Raw genomic sequence first — 19,057 nt, forward strand, 5'->3', positions numbered from 1 at the left:
CTAGCTATAAAACAGATATTATGTGTCCTGCAAAAATGTCAGCAGGACTAATTATATATATATATACATAAAGTAGATAAGGCACACAGGTACTCAACAAGAGTATTATTTTTACGTCTCAGCAGACTGGATGTTTCAAGAAATTATCATCTACTGCTGTAAGGTAACTCAATGACTTTTAGAAGAAAAGAATTCAGAGATTCTTCATTCCAACTCTTTCACACCACAGATGACAAAATACCAGGGTGGTTAAGTGACCAGCCCAAAATTACGTAATAAATTTCTATCAAATCGTTAGCCACCTGGTTACTACCACCATGCTTGTTCCTCTGCTACAGCATAAATCAACAGCACCGTTACATAAAATACACCTCTCGAGAACAATAAGAGTCTGCTATAATATCTGACATGCGATGAAGTTTCTGTGTTGCTGAATTAACATCACTTGAAGAGAGCTGTCACTTCTGAACCCCATTCATGATTAAATGCATTCAAGCGAGGTGTCAGACCAGAGACAAAAATCATAGTTCTCCCATGTATATGCTTAGAGACTCTCAAAAAGTTTCTTAATCTTTCTAGGTCTTAGTTCCACTATCTAGTTTGGGGTTTTTTTTTTTTAAGGTAATATTGATTTCATGTTTTTCTTGTCATGATCATGTAAATAAGCACCTCTTACATAGTAGGTGCTTAAAAAATTTAGCTCTCTTCTTTTACTTCCTTAAGTCTCTCTTAACTTCCTATGTAATAATTAGAAGTAAGATGAGATTAAGGCACCAAACACAATGGGCATATAATAATTTTTTAATTTATAATTTTTAAAAAGTACACATCAACCTCTACTTTCTAGAAAATAAAAAATTAGGTTAAAAATAAATATTGAAAAATAAGTCAGGTGGGTTTTATCTAAATTTAACTTTACCAAATATAAGCTACAAATTTAATCAGGTCATAAAGGAGTACACTCAGAAAGGTAGGTGAGAAGAATTATTTTTACCCTTCAGATATGGAAGAGTATCCTGGAGGAAAACTCTGGGGTCAGAAATAAGCTAACAGTACAAGGATCCGTCAGCATCAAAGGCTGGCTGGTGTTGGATGGTATTCTACACTCCACAAAATTTTCGTTGAAAAGTGGAGGTACATTGACCTATTAATAACTAACATTTTAAAATGTAACATCAATAATTAATTTAATATTTAAATTTTATACAAAAACCTTTCACGGCTGCTGATCACACGCAGGCTGCAGGTGGTGATCCTCCACTCCACACCCCCAATGCACAGCACCTCAGCTCCCTACACAAGGTCAGCTGGAGCTCAAACAAACAGATAAAGAAATGATGTGCCCTTTTTTCCCCATGCTAAAAAGCTCTAGTTCAAAATCATCTTAGCTAAAGAAAAAATACTGACTGTAACATGGTATTTTAAAATAGGATATTCATTTTCGTAAGCAAAATTATTTTATATTCTACTAGGAGAGATGATGAGCTGTGATGTTACTACAGAAAGTGCACCTAACACATCACGCAGGAAAATAGGGGACCTACTGCCTGATGCCTGACACTGACGGAAAAAAACCCCAAGTGTCTCGTGTGATTACGGCATTCTGCTAAACATCAAGTGCCATCTTTACTCCTATCATTTCTACTTCTTTCTCCTTTGCTATTTTTTACTCTGTACAGGGATAAAGAAATAACATACCATTTGGAGCATTCATTTATATCTAAGGATTTCATATCCATTTAAATAAAAAATAAGAGATTCAGCTGAAGTTTCTCATAAATTTTTTTGAAATTATTGCTAATCCTATTACCTAGTTTCATGTCATCTTTTGACATCTTACTATTTCTCCAAACAACCCCAATTTCCAAAGAAACTTTTCTTGGCGACCTAGTCCTGAACGCTACCTCCCTTTCCTAAACTCTTTCTGAATACAGTAACCAGAACACTTACTTCAGAACCGAACCATCAAGATACCCAGCTCAAAATACCAATTCTAAGGGTCTGTGGCAGCTTTTGACTACTAGCATATGAATTCTTCAAATCCAAGGGTTTTTTCATCTATCTGCAGCTTCATGAAATGCACACAGGCTTCCAGGCTAGCACTGCTAGACATGGGTTGAAATTCTGACTCTGCCGTTTGCCAGATAAGTGACCTAAAGAAGGTCATAAAATCTCTGTCTCTTTACAGTGGGGAACACAACACTTATGTCAGAGAGTCGCTGTGAAGATTAAACGAGATAACGTACGCGAAGGGCCTGGCACACAGTAACGCTCCAAGAAAGGTGGCTTTCCTTCCTTCCTTCTCCTTTCCTCAGTCCCTGGTACAAGGTTGAGAACACACTCAACCCTCAATGAAAACTTTCTAAATATTCATTTGAGCTTAGAGTTCCTCAAAGTTTAAATAGTAATTGTGGTAAACCCAATGTTTCCAAATTGTGTTACCTTAAATCTCAGGCCCACAAGGGAGGAAGTATCACCACAGAACAAGTGTGTGGGTTGTTATTTAAGGATGACTAGGAAAGGAAGAAAGAAAGGAGTCAGAGGGGGAAATATTTAAGAACAATTCAGTGCAAATCATTCCATGGATGGCAGCCTTTACCTACGCCAGAGGTGACTGCTGACCTTAGGGGAAGGTGGCTGGGAGTGGGAGGGAGGGAGCGAGGCAACGAGAGGAGGAAGAGAAGCGGGTGAAGGACGGGAGGGAGGGAGGTTGGTTGATTCTGCTGGGATCTCGAATGTGCTCTCACACGGATGTTCGGCTGACTCCTCGCCTGCCTTCCTCTAAGAACAACCCCCACTGCATCCCCGTCTTACAAACTCGAATAATTATCTAATGGAAAAATGAAATTAATTTTAAAATTTCCCTCGGGGTTAATAACTAAAGGATCCTCTTATAACAGAAAGATACTTGAGGATGCTATTACTTTTATTAAATAACAAAACAACTTCTGACTAAAACTTATAAGAATTTGAGAGTTCCTGTCTTGGCTCAGCAGGAACGAATTAGACTAGCATCCATGAGGACACAGGTTCGATCCCTGGCCTTGCTCAGTGGGTTAAGGCTCTTGCGTTGCCATGAGCTGTGGTGTAGGTCACAGACGCGACTCGGATCTGGCATGGCTGTGGCTGTGGTGTAGGCTGGCACCTGCAGCTATGATTTGACCCCTAGCCTGGGAACCTCCATATGCTGTGGGTGTGGCCCTAAAAAGACAAAAACAAAAAATAAATTAAAAAAAAAAAAAAAAGAATTTCGTCTCTGCACTCAGTTCCTCTGAGGTCAATCCAGGGGTGCGGATCTTTCAGCTGCAGTGATGTCTTTTCTTCATCTTCCAGAAGGAGGCCATGGGCACGGTCTGGCGTCTAGCTCACCTTGTTTAGCTATATAAGAAAGACTAGCTTCTACAGATCCAAGTCCTCGGCATTAGATGAAACTGGGATTTTTCCCCAAACCAAACAAGAGCAGCTGGTCTCGACTTCAAGAGACTGTTGCAAACAGGTGCTACTTCAAACCTGTAATGGTCTTTAAAGAAAATTCAATATACTTGTTTCCATCCTACTCCAATGTAGGTTAGCTGGAGAGGGAAAGAGCCGCCATTCAACTCAACTGAGCAACTATTACTGACCATCTTCTGTGTTATCACTTTTATTTGATAGCATTTATAATTTACAAGGTGTTCTCACATATATCATCTCCTTTAACCCTCACCATAATCCTGACGTGACCTCTCATGTTTAAAGAGGAGAAAAACGAAGATCAGAGAGGTTATGCAACTTGCCTAAGGTCACATAGCTAGTAAAGCAGTAGAACCAAGACTCAAACTCCGGTTTTCTGACTCCAAGTCCAGTGATCTTCCAGCATACCCTATCTTATAATAAGTGTTAGGGGAAATGCTTTCAGTGAGTTCACACAGTGATTACGTCCTGGAAGTTTCTCATTTCCCTCGATTCTACGTAAGGCCCCATACTAAGTTATATTCTGCTGAATGGGGCTAAGAAGGTAGAGATTAACTCGCGAGTACATCAGGAAAGAGGGTGAAAAGAGCAGGAAAGCTATTAGGGAACATACAGGTTCTGAAAGAAATCTGAGCAGGTCACCTGTAGGATTATAACAAAGGATGTATTAAAATCGTGAGATTATGTAACAGGAAATCCAAATGATACACACATACATTTGTGTTTATATAGGACCTGGAACTGCTCAAGTCTTTCAGAGACAGAGCGTTGTTCTCACATGTAGGAGCTGGATGTGAAATGTTAGATTACCACTGTCATATCTATTAACATGGCATGACACATTTTCTTTTGTGCACATCTGTTGCATAATGCAAAAAAAAAAAAAGAGGAAAAAATAGAAATTCTATGGAAAAATTTCTTACCAGATTAGTGTGATCTGAATGAGAGGAAGGAAATATGTGACTCAATACAGCATTATTACTCTAAAATTTTCTAAACACTATATCCTTTTAAGTAATTTTTAAAAGGTTTTTCTCCACTGTCAATTCTTTTTTTTTTTTTTTTTTTGTCTTTTTGCTATTTCTTGGGCCGCTCCCGCAGCATGTGGAGGTTCCCAGGCTAGGGGTCGAATCGGAGCTGTAGCCACCGGCCTACACCAGAGCCACAGCAACGTGGGATCCGAGCCGCGTCTGCAACCTACACCACAGCTCACGGCAACGCCAGATCGTTAACCCACTGAGCAAGGGCAGGGACTGAACCCGCAACCTCATGGTTCCTAGTCAGATTCATTAACCACTGCGCCACGACGGGAACTCCTCCACTGTCAATTCTAAACTTGGTTTATGGGCTAAATTTTGCAAATACATGAATATAGTACCACTCATAAAAAGGAAGGATAGGAGGAAATTTTTATTAAATTTGCAGTAATTCACTTAAGTTTTAAGTAAGGCATTCCTTACTGTGAGAGAGACTCACCTGTTACCAGATACAACTCTGCCTAAAAATTTGAATACAATTAGAGAAAAAGCACCAAATCTTCAAATGATCAAGTACGTAAAATGGTCTAAAAATCACTCAAAACAAAAACGGGGTTAGGAATGCCACATGCAATTGAACCTAATAAAATAAAACAATTGACTTCAAAAAATTGTATGGAACACTGAGGAATAACAGAAGAAAAAAAGGACTACTACTAAAATATACACAGTATAAACATAAGTATAAAAAATAATTCATCTTCCTCTTATGAAAAATGAAGAAAATTTAAGACTTTTCTGAGCCAGGTGGTATTTGCAAAGTAACTTTTTCTCTGAAGACGAATCTATCCTATGCATCACTTCTACATACTCTATAGAGAAGAGAATATTTGAAGGCAAGAGATCAATTGGGAGATTATCAAAATAATCCAGGAGGGAAATGATGAAGAACTGAACATCCTAGGATGATAGCAGTGAGGATGGACAGTAGGGAAAACAAGACAGTACCTGGCTGACGGACCGACCCACCGTGGGAAGAGAGGAAATGCTGGTCTATGGATGAATGCCTTCTACTGCACACAAAATCCAGACAGATTCTTTTTACATCAAATACTGATGTGGACGCTTACTGCTCAAAAGCCTCTGCTGGTTTCCAATGGGTTTCCATTAAAAACAAACTAGTACTCAAGATCTTTCACAATCTGATTACAATTTATCTAATCTTAACTTTTTTCTTCTCCACTGAAAATGCTCTATCCATCTACAATACCGCCTAGACACAAACAAGCCACTCCTTAACTCTGAGATCATGTATTTGCTGCTGTTGTTCACCTCACTGAGAAAGTCTTCCTTCTCCCAAAAACCTCAACATCACCTATCCTTCTGGGTTCATGTTAATTGTATCTCATGTATACATTCTTATCTAGTCACCCTACCTTACCTTCACCTATTCTCTCAGCTTCTATAGCATTTATTTTCTATAAAATCCATTTCATTCTTCCTCCCATTGCTATGTGCTATAGTCAAATGTCCTTCAGTCAATGACAAATTCTTCCAACCAAAACTGTATTTTATACTCCTTTTAGTATCTAGTATGGTTCTAGTAAGTCCTTTAAAAGTAAGCTATCCTGATCTCTTATAATCCTTATATACTTATATGGTATAGGGTTTTTCTACAGTTATAGGATTGTTTTTCTAGGCTGTATCAATGTCTTATGTAAGACCAAGAATCAAGTCATAAGCTATTTCTTTATGCTCATGAACCACAATGAAAGCATTAATAGGAATCAACTGATTTTTCTACATATTTAAAATCTGATTCTAATATTTATTCAGAGGTAAAAATCGTTTTTGTAAGGTTAAGCCCCATCATTACCTTACTCTCTTTCAAAGAGAAGAAAAACAGGTTAGTGAGTCAACATTTCATGTCTTTTTAAAAATAGGCTCAATAAATGCATTTTTTTTTTTTTTTAAAGGGATGGAAGAAAGGTTCAGAGAGGAAAGGAGTATTGCCAGGGTGGGCCAGTATCTGCACATAGAATAAGTGAGAATTCTAGGAGGTGCTCTTGGGGACAAGGGCTGGCCCTTTTCCCTTCCCACTACTATGTGTAGGAAGGATGAGATCAAAAGTAGGATAAGCTGCAAGACATTACAGCCACATATTCAAGTTTTCCAGTGAGCAACTGTTTCCACTTGTGAGTTGGGCTAATAATTGTCAAAATGTCAGTGACCACGACTACTAACCGGGTACACAAGCTGCTATGCTCAAAGTATCTATGAACACAGCTTCGCAATAGTGCTTGTATGTATCCTACATTACTTTCCAGTCAAAATGTAATATTACCTATGCAAAAATAAATCTCAATCTCAAATTAGTAATTTACAATAATTCTGATTAGAGATGTACTTTGAAAAAACATTATTTTACCTACATTTCTATAGTACTATATTTAGAAGGCACCTTCACGTATGGTTCATATATGATCCTTTCAAAAAAGGATAAAGGTCAAATATTATTGTCCACATTTTATAGTTGCTGAAGACTTTGCATTCTGCATGCCAAAGAATATCTAGCAATTTAAGTTTTGGAATTCTGACCCAAAATCATATCTCAAAGCTCTAGATAAGGAAAATGTCATAGAATGGAGAAGGGGCCGGGGTGGAGGGGCGGGATAACCTTTAAATGACAGTAGAGAAATTAGAGTTTTAATCTTGATACTTAACTACCACTACCAAGTAATGCAACCTTAAAAAGATCACTGGACTGTCAAAGGCCTCATTATTTTCATTTAAAACAGGAGAACTTTGAACTAGATGTTTTCAGACATTCATTCAAAAGTTATTAAACCCTAATATGTAGGCACTAGGAAGTCTAAGATTAACACCAGACTCTTTCCTCTAAAATAACCCACAGATTAGTGGGATGAGACAAACACACGAATAAGACAACGAAGAAACAATGTGATAAGCACCAGTCAGAATGGCCATCATTAATAAATCCACAAAGAACAAGTGCTGGAGGGGTTGTGGAGAAAAGGGAACCCTCCTGCACTGTTGGTGGGAATGTAAACTGGTACAGCCACTATGGAGAACAGTTTGGAGATACCTTAGAAATCTATACATAGAACTTCCATATGACCCCGCAATCCCACTCTTGGGCATCTATCCAGACAAAACTCTACTTAAAAGAGACACATGCACCTGCATGTTCATTGCAGCACTATTCACAATAGCCAGGACATGGAAACAACCCAAATGTCCACCAACAGATGACTGGATTCGGAAGATGTGGTATATATACACAATGGAATACTACTCAGCCATAAAAAAGAATGACATAATGCCATTTGCAGCAACATGGATGCAACTAGAGACTCTCATACTGAGTGAAATGAGCCAGAGAGAGAAAGACAAATACCTATGATATCACTTATAACTGGAATCTAAGATCCAGCACAAATGAACATCTCCTCAGAAAAGAAAATCATGGACTTGGAGAAAAGACTTGTGGCTGCCTGATGGGAGGGGGAGGGAGTGGGAGGGATTGGGAGCTTGGGCTTATCAGACACAACTTAGAATAGATTTACAAGGAGATCCTGCTGAGTAGCATTGAGAACTTTGTCTAGACACTCAAGTTGCAACAGAACAAAGGGTGGGGAAAAAAAAATGTAATTGTAATGTATACATGTAAGGATAACTTGATCCCCTTGCTGTACAGTGGGGGGGGGGATGCATGGAAGCCCATGCTCCTATACTAACTGAGTTATTATTCTGCCTCATGTTAAAAAAAAATAAAAAATAAAAAATAAAAATAGTGGAAAGGAAAGAAGGATTTTTAAAAAAATTAAATATGTGGGAAAATATAAATAATTACTTGATTATGCAAAATAAAAAAAAGAATGTGATAAGAACAAACGATATCAGAGGAGTACCTTAAAAGGGAATGAGGCTGGCGATTTAAATATCAATCGTCTTAAAGCATGAAAAAAAAATTATTCTGGCAAATAGAGGATAGAATGACATTCCAACCAGAGGGAACAGCATAAACAAAGGCTCAGAGTAGAAAAGCAGCAGTTTACATAGGGACTTATAAAGAGTATAGTACTGCCAAGTACAACTGGACAGCAGGAGAGAGAGAGGCAAGAGTTGAAAGCAAGGCCAGACTGAAGGAGATCTGCGTGACCTATTGAGGAAGCTGGACTTGATCCAGTAGGCGCTGAAGATCCAGGGCAGGGCTTTCACGAGGTAACAGCATAGTTAGGATTTAACTCAAGCAAGATCACTCGGTCCCAGAAGGAAGAGTATCAGTGGTAGGACTAGAGACAGAGCACCACAGCTAAGAATGTACAGTGGAGAGGATAAGGGCTTGTTCTTGGGTGATTATAGGGAAGGACATTAAGTTCAAGAATTAAGAAGCAAAACCAGCAGGACTAGACATGAAATGAGAGTGAGGAAGATGTGAAGGGGGGAAAAGGGCCTGGACTACGTCCAGATTTCTGCTCAAGACAGACCTAAGGTAGTGAATACAGGCAGAAAAGGTGGCAAAATTATCTCCAGTTCAGTTTAGGATACATTGAGTCCAAAAAATATCTCGGTAGATGTGTCCAAGAGTCAACAGAATATAGTAACCTGATGCCCGGGAAAGAGGCCATTCCTGAAGCTACACAAGTGAGGGCAAGCTGCACACCAGGAGTAGCTGAAACCTTAGTAGGAATGTGAGTGTGACCATCCAGGGGTAAGAGTCCTTGGCCAGAAGACACCTTGGCATCAAAATGCATGAAACAAGCAAAAGAAAACCAGGAGAGAAAAGCATACCAGAACACAATGGGAGAGATCATCCCGAGAAGGAAGTACTAGCCAAAACTGTAAAATGGACCTCAGATGTAAAATCCAGGAGAAGAACAACTGAAAAATGTCCATGTGTCTTAGCAATTAAGTGGTCACTGAAGAACTTACTAAAAAGTGGTTTCAATCAAGTAAAGAAGAAAGCTGGACTGATATGACATGTAAGTGTCATTTAATAAGAAAAATGATACAAAATAACTTACTTATAAAACAAACGAACTCACAAATTTCAAAACCAATCTTATGGTTACCACAGGTGAAACCACTGGGGTGAAAGAACTGGGAGGATGGGAACAAGATACACACACCACTGTACAAAAGACATGATGATGGAGAACCCACTGCAGAGCACAGGGAAATCTACTCAGTCGTCTGTAATAACCTACATGGGAAAAAAGAATGGATATATTTACACCTATGCCTGATTCATTTTGCTGTACAGCTAAAACTAACAATAAGTCAACTAACTATATGCCAATAAAATTTGGTTTAGAAAGCAAGCAAGCAAGCTAGACGGTAGTGGATTGAGAAGTAGAAACAGGAGTTCCGATCGTGGCTCAGTGGTTAACGAATCTGACTAGTAACCATGAGGTTGCAGGTTCGATCCCTGGCCTTGATCAGTGGCTTAAGGATCTGGCGTTGCCACGAGCCGTGGTGTAGGTTGCAGACGTGGCTCAGATCCCTCATTGCTGTGGCTGTGGTGTAGGCTGGTGGCCACAGCTCCAATTAGACCCCCAGCCTGGGAGCCTCCATGTGCCTCGGGTGTGGCCCTAGGAAAACCAAAAAAAAAAAAAAAAAGAAAACGCGAAGTAGAAACAGTGAGTATAAAGATTGGGTTTTTTTTTTTTTTTTTTTGGAAATTTTAAATCAAAAGAAAAGGAATTTAAAACTTTTTTTTTTTTTTTTTTTAAATTTTGTTTTCCCACTGTACAGCAAGGGGGTCAGGTTATCCTTACATGTATACATTACAATTACAGTTTTTCCCCCACCATTTCTTCTGTTGCAACATGAGTATCTAGACACAGTTCTCAATGCTATTCAGCGGGATCTCCTTGTAAATCTATTCTAGGTTGTGACTGATAAGCCCAAGCTCCCGATCCCTCCCACTCCCTCCCCCTCCCATCAGGCAACCACAAGTCTCTTCTCCAAGTCCATGATTTTCTTTTCTGAGGAGATGTTCATTTGTGCTGGATATTAGATTCCAGTTATAAGTGATATCATATGGTATTTGTCTTTGTCTTTCTGGCTCATTTCACTCAGTATGAGATTCTCTAGTTCCATCCATGTTGCTGCAAATGGCATGATGTCATCCTTTTTTATGGCTGAGTAGTATTCCATCGTGTATATATACCACATCTTCCGAATCCAATCCTCTGTCGATGGACATTTGGATTGTTTCCATGTCCTGGCTATTGTGAATAGTGCTGCAATGAACAGGCGGGTGCATGTGTCTCTTTTAAGTAGAAGCTTTGTCCGGATAGATGCCCAAGAGTGGGATTGCGGGGTCATATGGAAGTTCTATGTATAGATTTCTAAGGTATCTCCAAACTGTTCTCCATAGTGGCTGTACCAGTTTACATTCCCACCAACAGTGCAGGAGGGTTCCCTTTTCTCCACAGCCCCTCCAGCACTTGTTATTTGTGGATTTATTAATGATGGCCATTCTGACTGGTGTGAGGTGGTATCTCATGGTAGTTTTGATTTGCATTTCTCTTATAATCAGCGATGTGGAGCATTTTTTCATGTGTTTGTTGGCCATCTGTATATCTTCTTTGGAGAAATGTCTATTCAGGTCTTTTGCCCATTTTTCCATTGATTGATTGGTTTTTTTGCTGTTGAGTTGTATAAGTTGCTTATATATTCTAGAGATTAAGCCCTTGTCAGTTGCATCATTTGAAACTATTTTCTCCCAAGGAATTTAAAACTTAATGAAGACAGGAAACATTAATTCCAAGTCCCTTCTACTTTATTTTTTCATATGGACAAAAAGCCTATCTTGGTAAAATTTCATTAAAACCAAAGACTAAATGTGATGTACCATGTTTTAATTATCAGGAAAAGCAGGGGACTCATGGCTATCAGTAGAATATATGTATATAATTAACATTCCCCAACATACCTTAGAAACACCTTGTAAACTAATTTCTTTTTTTCCACATACTAAAGGGGGCTAGGACAAAAGGGAAACTACTGCCTAAAGTTACCCTCTCTCGCTGCAACTGTTCCTTCTCTTAACATCCCCTGAAAACATTCTCTGTTATCCTCTGCCTGGAATATCCTTCTCTTCAAATGGGCTGAATTCCGACTCCCTCTTCAAGGGCTTGCTCAAACCCCCCTCACAGAATCACTGGACGGCAGAGACCAAAAGGGCCTTCCACCGTCACTGAATCCAGCTGCTCTCTCTATGCGGATGAAGGAACTAAAGACCAGAGAGACTCAGAGAGTGACCTGCCCAAGAGCACACTCGGGGCTTTCGGTGAAGATGCAACTTGAACCATTTCCTCAGTCAGGGCCCATGTCACTACGCATTACTTACTTCCTCAGATAATTACCATTTATAAATCTATGTTTCTAATAAATCAGGCATTAAAAACAATCAATTTAAAATAGTGTAAGATCCATGTTAAACACATTCTGCAATTCGAGAGTTGGTCTTTAGCCTCACTTACCAGTTTGAGTCAACTACCCACAACTACTTGATTATACAAGTAAAGATTACAGATGTCAACTAATGTTGATTTCATGGATAAGTTGACTGTCAGTCACTAAATAGGTTCTCTCCCCAAGAGCACAGCATTTATTTCAGCCTCTGCCAGTGGAAGTGTTGGAGCAGATGTTGGCAGACTGTGACATACAGTATGTCTTTAAAACTTGTTGGGGTGTGAAATTTCATAAGGTCAAAAAATGCTGCATTTTGAACAGCAGATACAGGAGTTCTGTACTTTATAAATTATTTCAGACAAACCAATAGGATTTGCTATTAAAACAGAGAAACTAAGAAACTACTGGCTTTAGGTTGGATATGGTAATATATGCTGCTCATGTTTTAAGAGCCAGTTTCTATTCCTTTAGAATGTCTGCTCAAAAGATCTTTAGAAAGAAAATGTGTTCTTAAGTCAATACAAAAACACAAGGTATTATTTCAATTGACAATAAGATTTTTAGAATACTTTTCTACTGTAAAGAAAGCCATAAATATCTAATGAACATTTTGGTGAAGAGAAAAATTATTTTCTTAATACATACATATAAGTGGTATTCTCACTTTAAAAAAATTGAAATTTCCTACAGAAGAATCCACTTATATAAACAGATAATTTTTTTTTTCAGTTCGTATCCTCAGCATTCAAATGATGTCACAAACCCTTTGTTTTATTTTTTAAAAAATTTGTAAGACAGCATCCATAAAAAAGACTGGGGCTCTATAAAACGATAAAATGGCTTCTATAACATTCACAGATTTTTACTATCTTGGATTTTCTGATGTTGCTATTTTATTGTACTTTCTAAATTTATTTTTTGCTTCAATTTTCCCTCATATCTTTTCTACATGTGGCTAATAGCTAACACACAACTAAAATCAAAATTAAGAAGGGTATCTGAAGAGTTTATCTTAGTTCAGACTTTAGCTCTTATGCAATTTTATTATAGCTTAACATAACTTTTAAAATGCTTTAATCCTGAATTAACATAGAACATCTCTTTTATTGATTAATCAGTAATCTGAACAGTCTGAAAGCCTAGTCGTATTAATTAAAATTAATTATCAACATTATCATTAATTAAAATCATGTTATCAACATTATGTTTTGTTCAAGCAAAAATATAATTTCTAAGTTTAAATTATAAATATCTTGTTAGATATCTATAAGAAAGAAAAAATTAACTACAAACAGAAAATCTCCCCAGAAAATAATTTCTAATGTAAATCACTTGTTTCTCATCATACAATCAATCAAAAGAGCTAAGATCACAACAGGAAACTTTGATTAGAAATGCACTAAATACTGCCACATCTTATAACCAAGTTCAGTCCACCAACCAAGTTCAAAGGTCTTTATTTACACTTTGAAAAGAAAATCTTCCGGTATGTATTTGGGAAATTGTATTTATCACATTCAAGTTCTAACTCTAAAAAATATTAAACTATATGACATTATATAAGACCACATATTATCGGTAAGCCCTATGCTATAGAACCGAAATTCTATCAGAGCTGAAAATTTCTCTGGTATGAAATACAAACCTAAATTTTTTCCTAGGCTTTGCATCTATCCTAAGATATACTCACATGAGGCCATACAAATAAAATAAATAAATACAACGTGAATCAACAATTATAATTAACTTACTTGCTACTGAAAAGTTGTTGAGGGGATAAGGTAAATCCACATCTTGAGGTTTCTCTTTATATCCTATGAATGAGCCATCTGTCTTCAAAAGGAAATATCTTGGCCTCCAGTTTTTTATATATTCTCCTACATGAGGAAAGCATGCATGTTAATGCTAGGGAAAAAAATGAACAGCAGCTTTTATGTGAAAAATAAATTATGGTACAATATATGTCCCACAACACTGGCCTCCAAAAATTTAGATAGGCAATTTTCTTTTAACTTAGCTTACAAAAGAAAATACATAAGCCTGCAATTAACATTCAATAAAAACCCAAACATGTTTTGTTTTTAATGATTTCACACTTTGATAATTCATTTGCACCATTATTTCTTCAGAGAATCATTCATCTGAGTACACATTTTGTTCAGTTTTTCATATCAGATGGTTGTTAGCGTGTATTTTCAGCCGTTTTAGAAAGCCTTGGTAAATCATCCACACAGTATCAAGGAATTTCGATGAAAAACACTTATCATAAGAGGGACACGAAAAAGATGTTTCTCTTCCATGTACCAAAACTAACTGTGCCATTTTTTAGAAAGAAAGGGAAAAAGTCTATTCTCATTGTTAAATCTTGATCATAACTTCTTTCAACAACATTTTACTATTATGAATAGGAAAATAACTGCACAAATGCTGTAAACAAATCAAGGAAATGAAAGAACATGGGTTAATAGAACTTAAAAACCACACACACAATCATACACGCAAATGTAATAACTAAGAACACACAGCATAGTGCCAAGCACATAATACTCAGTAACTGCGTATTTTATCAGATTTTAATATAAGCTATCAATTTGCCACTAAAATATACATATTAGCAGTCAGATCACCATTTGCTTACTTCAGAGAGGATTCTATTTAATTTTAAACAACGCAGGTGCCCAATGATACTACTAAGAACTCAATGGCTACCTGGTCTAAATTTTCAGCTGTCTACTGGCTATATCTACCTGGCTAGCCAATCTCAAATGCTTCATCACAGTACTACAAAAATTTTAAAAGCAGTTCAACTTTCCCTACAAATCAGTTTCCCTTGACACCAGTTACCTAAGCTCAAACCTAACATCTGACTGTTCCCTCTCCTCTCCATCAGGAGCTAGGTCAGTATCACCTCCACAAGTCTCTCTGCTTAGCCACACCTGAACTGTCCTAACACAGCACATCTGCCAAATGCTAGGGCACTGTGAATGTGCCCCATTCTACTCATCCCCCTTCCACCCTAAAGCAACTACCACTGCCACCTAATTCTAATGCAGTATGTACTGCTTTGATTATATCATTTTCTGATCAAAAATACTGACTCCTTACTGTTTAAAGTATCAGCCTTTTAGTATAAATGTGAGCTCTTCCACACTTTCATAATATCATCTGAATATGTATTTTACGTGTGGAGTTATACTTCTGAATTGGCAATTCTCAAACTTCTTTTCCCAAACCTCTTTAAACCCTTTAATTTTTTTTTTTTTTTTTTTGGTCTTTTTGCTATTTCTTTGGGCCGCTCCTGCGGCACATGGAGGTTCCCAGGCTAGGGGTCGAATCGGAGCTGTAGCCACCGGCCTACACCAGAGCCACAGCAACGCGGGATCCAAGCCGTGTCTGCAACCTACACCACAGCTCACGGCAACGCCGGATCGTTAACCCACTGAGCAAGGGCAGGGACCGAACCCGCAACCTCATGGTTCCTAGCCGGATTCATCAACCACTGCGCCACGACGGGAACTCCCCTTTAATATTTTTAATACTTAAATATACCCAACAAATTTTTGTTTACGTAGATTATATCTATAATATTTACTGTGTTAGAAACTGAAAAGAAAATTTTAACTTTTATTACTTTCTTTAAAGGTAATAAACACCATAAACATGAATAATTTTATGAAAATAGCTTAATTTTCTAAAAATTAAAAAATTAGAGGAAGAAATGCTTGACATCTTTGCAAATCTCTAACTTAATCTTTGGCTTAATATAAGATAGCCAGATTCTCATACCTGCTTCTACATTTAACCTGTTACAGTATGTTGTTTCAGTTGAAATATATGGGGGGAAATCTGATTAAAACAGATTTGTAGCTAGAAAAGGGAAGAGTATTCAATTAGTTATGGATGTCTTTCCTTGATACTACACCAGCATTTAACAAGCAGTCATTTTCTAAAAGGTTTACTGCAATGTGGAATGTGAAATCATTATCAATGACCTTTCTTTCTGTCCTCTGCTATGTGAAGTCCGTTGGTCTGTATTTCACACTGAATGAGTTCTTTTACACTCTGTAGGACTCCAAACCATCACACACTGGTCATTTAGAGAACACTGGCCCATCAAGTTCACCAAATATTGACACATTTCATTACACAGTTATATTCATTATCACTACAAATCACATCAGGAAAGTAAGCACTTGGGAAGCTGGGAAGCAGGTATGTTCTCCAAAATTCTCCTTTCCACTTTAAAAGTCAGTTTTCACCACTGGCAATAAATGCTGTCAGTTCTTTTCCCTTGAAGGGATATACTCCAAGTGCCCAACCTAGTTAGCGACTGCCACTGGACTGATGCTCAGCAATAACTTACTAAATGAATATGCATATATAACATCCCCACAAATGCATAAGCACACAAGAGGAACTGAAGAGAAAGAAAAGGAAAACCTGAGACCACCCTTCTCACTTTCATTTCCTAAAAGATACGGCCCTAATGTGAAAAAACAGGCCTAATTTATAAAACCAGAATGCTAAACCCACAGTTCCCTTTAAAAAAAAGTCAGAATGGCCATCATTCATAAGTCCACAAACAGCAAGTGCTGGAGGGGGTGTGGAGAAAAGGGAACCCTCCTGAGCTGTTGGTAGGAATGTAAGCTGGTACAGCCACCATGGAGAACAGTACGGAGGTACCTTAGAAATCTATACATAGAACGTCCACATGATCCAGCAATCCCACTCTTGAGCATATATCCAGACAAAACATTCCTTAAAAAAGACACATGCACCTGCATGTTCATTGCAGCACTATTCACAATAGCCAAGACATGGAAACAACCCAAATGTCCATCGACAGATGATTGGATTAGGAAGACGTGGTGTATATACACAATGGAATACTACTCAGCCATAAAAAGAATAACATAATGCCACCTGCAGCAACATGGATGGAACTACAGACTCTCATACTGAGTGAAATCAGTCAGAAAGAGAAAGACAAATACCATATGATATCACTCATATCTGGTATTTAACATACAGCATAAATGAACCTTTCCACAGAAAAGAAAATCATAGACTTGAAAAAGAGACTTGTGGATGCCCGGGGGAAGGGGAAGGGAGTGGGAGTTTGGGGTTAACGGATGCAAACTACTGCTTTTGGAATGGATTAACAATGAGATCCTGCTGTGTAGCACTGGGAAGTGTATCTAGACACTTACAACACAGCACAACAATGGGAGAAAAAGTTATGTATACATGTATGTGTAACTGGGTCCCCATACTGTACAGTGGGGGAAAAAAAAGTGTGTTGGGGGAAATAACAATAAAAAATTTAAAAAAAGTTGGTTAAAAAAATAAAGTTAGGGAGTTCCCGTCGTGGTGCAGTGGTTAACAAATCCGACTAGGAACCATGAGGTTGCAGGTTCGGTCCTTGCCCTTGCTCAGTGGGTTAACGATCCGGCATTACTGTGAGCTGTGGTGTAGGTTGCAGATGCGGCTTGGATCCCGCGTTGCTGTGGCTCTGGCGGAGGCCGGTGGCTACAGCTCCGATTCGACCCCTAGCCTGGGAACCTCCGTATGCCACAGGAGCAGCCCAAAGAAATAGCAAAAAGACAAAAAAAAAAAAAAAAAAAGTTAACTAATTTTGAGTAATCTTAAAAAAAGTTTTCTTAATTGTACTTATTTTTCCATTCATATTTAAGTACTCCTATGTAAAATTTGAAACCATTTAGCTATTAATTTTCTCATCAGTGACATATATAGATACCAAATGCTACTATTTTAAAACAGTAACATTTGTATTGACACAAAATGTTCTAAGTTTCAGAAGGTAAATAATTAGTAGTAGTTCAATAATTACAACAGAAAATGAAACAGCATTTTTTTTAATTTTAAATAAAAAACTGAGACAACACCATTTCTTTGTATTCATTTTTTTTTAGGAGTTCTAAATAACCTTACCTTAAAAAATGTATAATTAAAAGAAATAATGTTCAATATCACTCATTATTAGAGAAATGCAAATCAAAACTACAATGAGGTACCATCTCACACTGGTCAGAATGCCATCATTAACAAGTCAACAAATAACAAATGCTAGAGAGGGTGTGGAGAAAAGGGAACCCTCTTACACTGTTGGTGGCAACGTAAACTGGTACAACCCCTGTGGAAAACAGTATGGAGGTTCCTCAAAAAACTATAAATATAAAACTACCATGTGATCCAGCAACTCCACTCCTGTAAAGAGAAATGGATCATGAGCATGGTGAACAGACCTGTGGCTGACAGTGGGGAGGGGACAGGGAGTGGGATGCATGGGGAGTTTGGGGCTGATAGAGGCAAACTATTACTTCTGCAATGGATAAACAATGGGGACCTACGGTACAGCACAGAGAAATATGTCCAGTCTCTTGGGCTGGAACATGATAGAAGACAGTACGGGGAAAAAAGAATATATAGATACATATACGTATATAAAGAAAGAATACTCCTTATCATTTCTAAGAATAATATCCTGTCTGCCACTAAATGTAAGCTCAGATGAAAGACAAAACATCACCACATACATTTCATGTTTTTTATTAAACCAATCTTAGGAAATTTAAAATATTTTACGTGGTTTATGGCAGGGCTTCTGGTTGTCAAAATGTTCTTAAAAATAAACTTATCATGCACCCTTGCTACATAGTACATTATACCAAGACTCTGACAGAACCATTTATCCCAGAAGAAAAATTGAAAAGTCAAAATTTCCCTTCTTGATTAGAGAAAAATAAGCATTTATCACAAAATTTTATTAATTTATTTGATTGTTAATCAACAGTTGTACTGTTACATTAAACTAATAGTGGATCTCAAATTTACAAAGAACTCCTGAATCCAATTTTTATTGTTATTTTTCGTCTATAATGTGAACTGACTTTCTGAGAAAGTACTTAGAGTGCATGCACATATTTATCAATTTGTTCTAAGGGCTGGGGACACAGCAGCAGAAAAAAAAAAGCAAACACAGGGAATTCCCGTTGTGGCTCAGTGGGTTATGAAACTGACTAGTATCCCTGAGGATGCAGGTTCAATCCCTGGCCTCGCTCAGTGGGTTAAGGATCTGGCAGTGCTATGAGCTGTGGCACAGGTCACAGACGCAGCCCAGATCTGGCACTGCCGTGCTGTGGTGTATGTCAGCACCTGTA

At 37.8% G+C, this 19,057-nt stretch overlaps 1 protein-coding gene and 1 long non-coding RNA gene across 15 annotated transcripts in view; both read right to left on the bottom strand.

The window, feature by feature from the left end:
- The window catches only part of AKT3 (AKT serine/threonine kinase 3), a 301,843-nt gene that overhangs the window by 154,680 nt on the left and 128,106 nt on the right, over positions 1 to 19,057 (bottom strand). For 8 of the 14 annotated variants that reach the window (XR_002336106.2, XM_084978747.1, XM_013980051.3 and 5 more), the window contains one exon: positions 13,628 to 13,753. The exons of 2 other annotated variants lie outside the window; for them this stretch is intronic. Coding sequence is in view for 5 of the 12 variants with exons in the window: in XM_013980051.3 (XP_013835505.1) it covers positions 13,628 to 13,753 (126 nt within the window). In the remaining 7 variants the exon portion in view is untranslated. Of the gene's footprint in view, positions 1 to 13,597; positions 13,851 to 19,057 lie in introns of all 14 variants that reach the window. 4 more of the 14 variants (XR_014817071.1, XM_084978746.1, XM_084978744.1 and 1 more) reach the window with 2 other exon arrangements.
- LOC146398843 (uncharacterized) lies at positions 639 to 6,362 on the bottom strand. Its single transcript, XR_014817482.1, has 2 exons — positions 4,776 to 6,362; positions 639 to 4,492 (listed from the first exon to the last, which is right to left on the bottom strand). It is a non-coding gene; the product is annotated as an uncharacterized LOC146398843 (long non-coding RNA).

Source organism: Sus scrofa, chromosome 10 (assembly GCF_054392235.1).
Source record: "Sus scrofa isolate SSC_HxYL_T2T_F1_AM1 chromosome 10, Sscrofa_HxYL_maternal_Yorkshire_Landrace_v2.0, whole genome shotgun sequence".
NCBI lineage: Eukaryota > Metazoa > Chordata > Mammalia > Artiodactyla > Suidae > Sus > Sus scrofa.